General features: G+C 38.3%; 2 protein-coding genes across 12 annotated transcripts in view; both read right to left on the reverse strand.

Annotated features, from left to right (window-relative positions):
* ZNF227 (zinc finger protein 227) overlaps nt 1–4,410 on the reverse strand; it is a 45,734-nt gene that overhangs the window by 28,096 nt on the left and 13,228 nt on the right. The gene's annotated exons all lie outside the window — the stretch shown is intronic.
* LOC105297364 (zinc finger protein 226) overlaps nt 1–4,410 on the reverse strand; it is a 43,665-nt gene that overhangs the window by 3,347 nt on the left and 35,908 nt on the right. For 4 of the 11 annotated variants that reach the window (XM_011368007.2, XM_011368011.2, XM_011368004.2 and 1 more), the window contains one exon: nt 2,663–2,789. The exons of 6 other annotated variants lie outside the window; for them this stretch is intronic. In XM_011368007.2, coding sequence (XP_011366309.1) covers nt 2,663–2,789 — 127 coding nt within the window. One more of the 11 variants, XM_023535268.1, reaches the window with a different exon arrangement.

Genomic DNA, 4,410 nt, shown 5'->3' on the forward strand with positions numbered 1-4,410 from the left:
TATCTACTGACAGAAACCAGGGGTGGTCCATTAAGCTCTCAACCACTTAGTATTGATACCCATTTAAAACAAAGTTACTGGCCTTTGACATACTATTTAAATCATTTTCCAAAAGTTACATGTTTCTTCTACCACAATACAGGATCGGCAAAGACAAGCATTTTGGAGTGCTCACAGCTTTACTAGTGCCTGGCAGTTAGTAAGTACTCAAGAAATGAATCACAATTTCATTGCTCGGATTCTCTATAACTTCAAATAGAGAATCCATCCCAGCTTAACTCTGAGTCAAGTTATAGAAGCGATAGAGCTTTTACAAGGAAGGTATCTGAAATAGGAAAAGGACTGGAAAATACCCTTTGCTGAGAAGCTGAAAGGCTGCACCCGAGACAGTGGTACACCAGAGAGCTTAACGCTGAGGAGAAAAGCACAGATGCCAAGAATCACTTGGGGTGAAAGGAAAGCTTGAAGACCAGGATCCTTCTGACGCTTCTGTACTGTCTCTCTAACATGCTTTTACTTTCCCAAGTAGGAATCAAAATTTAGAGGCTAAGGAAAAATGCTGTCTCTTTGAAAAAAAGTGTGGGAAAGTTTTGGATATAGGTACTGGCCTTTAACAAATAGGATTTCCAAAGTGAGGGTGCAGTTTATTAGACAGCTGTGAAATAAATTCAGTAGCTTGTGGCTAAGTAGTTACAAGAAACAGACTAGAAACTATCAGAAAATCATTACAAGCAGTAAAGGTTTCACAACATGAAATGCTTTCTAAAGTCATACATAAAAACCTACACATAAGCGATAAGGAAATAGATTTTTTTTCTTTCTGTGGGGAAAGTTCCTAAGAATTGGACATAAGAATTCTCATTCAAAGAAATACTACCTCCCCGCAAATGAATATGCTCTACTACAAATGGCTCAAAGAAAGTCACAGGGGAAGCTTGTTACTCAGTTTGGTTAAACTATAATGTTACAGGTCTGCAACGACCTAATTAGATAGTAAGTTGTGCGCGTGCACACCCACACACACCAATGGGCGCCTGAGAATTAGAACTATGTTAGAAATTCATGTGAAGACAAACAGGTTTTGCAGTATTCCTTATTGAGTTAGACTTGTTTACCACCTATTAGCTATTTCATGAAAGATTTCTCTGTTCGCTACCTCATTCATTTATTCAACAAATATCTACAGAGCCCTTGCAGGTACCAGGACGATTCTAAGCACCGAGGACAGAAAAACAAACAAAAAGACAAAACTACTTCAATCCTGGAAATTCCTTCAATCCTTCACTGCGCGGAGAAAGGCGATAAATGAGTGATCAAAAATACATGTGAGGTTGAATAATCAATGCTTAGATACAAAATCAGGCTGAGCACTGAAAGTAAAGAGGGGATCGTATTTCCAAAAGGGTTGTCAGAGGACAGCCCTTTCAGGACATTAAAACCGAGTGACCTGAATGAAGTAAAGAAGGGGCCTGAAGGATTGTAGATGAAAGAATATTCCAGGCAGAGAGAACAAGTAAAGGTATCTGAGGCAGAAGCATCCTTGGCAGGTCTCAGAAACAGCAGGAGGACAATGCAGATAGAAAAAACAGTAAGAAGGAGAGGATTGGAGATGTACTCAGAGGCACTGGGGGACAAACGGCAGACCACAGAGGCCCCTAGAAGCCACTTTACGTGGGTTTTACTCTAAGTAACATAAGCCATAAGAGAATTTTGAGCAGAGGAATAAGATAATCTGATTTAAGATTACAAAGGATCATTCTGGCTGCCACTCAGAGAACAGACCATAGAAGGGCACAGGTGGAAGCGGGCAACCAGTATGAAGGCTGCTGCAATAATCCAGGAGAGATTTGGCAGATTGGACTGCGTGAGGCCCAAGTGGTGGAGAGAAACAAAACAGATGGACAGTTAACTACGAGAACTCACAATTGCTAGTTTTTACCTAATTTTTTCTCTATCTGGGGTGATGTCTTCATCATCCAAAGCCTCTCTTCTCTATTTGTGATATATCTCGTCTGAAATGTTGATATCCTGAGAATATGTGAAGTCACAAGTTTCAAATGAACACAATGAAGCTATAATTTACTGGAAATTTCAGTTTCAATTGCATATTCAAGATGTTGAAAGAACTGTTTTCAAAAATCTTTTATCGTGACTTACTGAAGAAAGAGCATTTACTTCATGACTCAGACACATATGCATAAATATATCTTACTAAAACAATGGTCGAATGACTCATTTCTAAACTATGTCTATTTTCATTAAATCTCCTCCCAGTGGTTCTCACACCACTCACGGAATTGGCCAGTTTTTCTGCAATGTATGGTATTCTTCCCCAGGAGCTGTGATATTTCGTACTCTGTTATACTCCATTGAAAACTGTTAGTAGGATTCAATAAATTGGTTTTATAATTCACTAACAGGACATGAGTGAGATTTTAAAAAGTACATAAAGTACAGCAGTATGCTGTCCATTTGGGTTACTTCTTTACTTTTTTTTTTTTTCTTTTTAACAAAACACAGATGAAAAAGACTAGGAATTTCCTTCTCTTGTAGCCTACAGGCATTGTGAAAGTCTGGTTTCCAAACTCAGGGAACCATATCAAGAGCCCCAAAGCCTTAACTCCAAGGTCACAGAAACACTCCAGAGGGCGCCTGTCCTCACCCACTGAGACCAGGTTCCTGAAGTTCTCCAGCATCACATCCTGGTACAGCTTCCTCTGGGCGGAGTCCAGCAGCCCCAGCTCCTCCTCGGTGAAGGCCACAGCCACGTCCTTGAACGTCACTGCCTCCTAAGCCAAACATATACACCTCAATCTTACACCCAGTGTCCAATGGGAGAGGGGTGGCACTGAGGATGGGTGGGAAGCGGCTCTGGCCCCTGAGTGATCTGCAGACCTCCCAGCACCCTCCTATCCTGTCAATGGCACATGCTGCTTGCCTCAGCCTCACTAGAAGCACTGCTCTGAGAAAGGAGACTCTGTATGTTTATCTGGTGCTCTCAGTGAGCTGTGTTACAAGTAAACTCCCTAGAATTCTAAATGCCACATCCTGACTAAAAAGGTTCTACTTTTTACTTAATATTGCCAATTGCCCCAGAAACATTTTCCAATTTCGTCCCAACGGTGTCTGTCAGCACCCACCTTTCCACTGAGGAGTACCGTTATACATGGAAATAAACAGAAAAGGCTTGCCAGGTCTCTGAACACAAAACTGTTCCCTCCTGTCTCTGTCCTGCACTCATGTACAATATTCTGACTTGGTTTTCTGCGTGAACTTGAGCAGGTTCCTTATTTTTCATAATCCACTTTCTTTATATTGAAAATTAAGATGAAACCAAAAACCTCTTCATAAAATTGTTCTGAAGTGTCAATGCAGCGACAAGTCCTCTAGTACCACTGAACTTTTTAAACTTAGGTTATCTATAACTTTCATTTAAGAAAATAAACAAAGAAAAAATAAATAAAGTACACATAGGGTATGACTCAGGCACAGAGGAACAGAATATAGTTCTTGTATGAGGAAACTTCTAACTATATTTTTTTCTGTGTGAGGCAGCAGTTTAATCCTGAGGCATTGCACCAAATTTGAAGATTCTACCAAAAAAATATCCGAGGTACCACATATAAAATATAGTTTTACTCATTTTGAATACTCAGTATGTTAAGGACATAAAGAGGCAGTATTTTTTCAGAACTGATTTTTTGAGGAAAAGATTAAATGCAGGAAAACTGTACTGTAGTGCTCCTAAAACAGTAAAGGATCCTAAACTAATGTCTATGAATAGAAAACTGTTTTAAAAATAGGTACGTAAATTTAATGGGAACATAAAATAGCAATTTAAAATGAATGTTATATAATATTAAATGCAAAAACCAAGTTGTATCTATGTTCTGAATACAAATACATAGTATGAATACATATAATGAAAAGATTATGGAAATATCAAAGCAGCTAATTTGGGGAAGTAGTAAAGATGTTTTTCATTTCTATTAATTTTTCTTAGTGAAAATAAAAGATGAAAGAAAACGAAAACGAAAACTAAAAGTAATTAATCTTAAAAAAGGTAAAATAAAATAAGCATCTCACATACTCAACAGTTCCTCAAATGCTGTTACTCTTGGTGAAAGAGAAAAACTTGTGTCCAATCTCTCCAGTACCGAAACAGCATTTTTTAACCCATTTCCTCTTTGTCCCAAGAATACCCACTGGGGACGCTTGCAGTTGAGTTTACCCTGAGATAATTTATGGATTACATTCCTAACCTCACTCCAAAAAATATCTCACTTTTATTAATTATTATTTTCGCATCACTCTAGTATACCGATAATCTTTGGAAACAAATGACATCATTCTGTTCATAGCATTCTGTTTTTAGGAATGATATTTCCACTTACAAAATATGGTAATTTT

This window comes from Pteropus vampyrus, unplaced genomic scaffold (genome assembly GCF_000151845.1).
Source record: "Pteropus vampyrus isolate Shadow unplaced genomic scaffold, Pvam_2.0 Scaffold138, whole genome shotgun sequence".
In the NCBI taxonomy this organism is placed as follows: domain Eukaryota; kingdom Metazoa; phylum Chordata; class Mammalia; order Chiroptera; family Pteropodidae; genus Pteropus; species Pteropus vampyrus.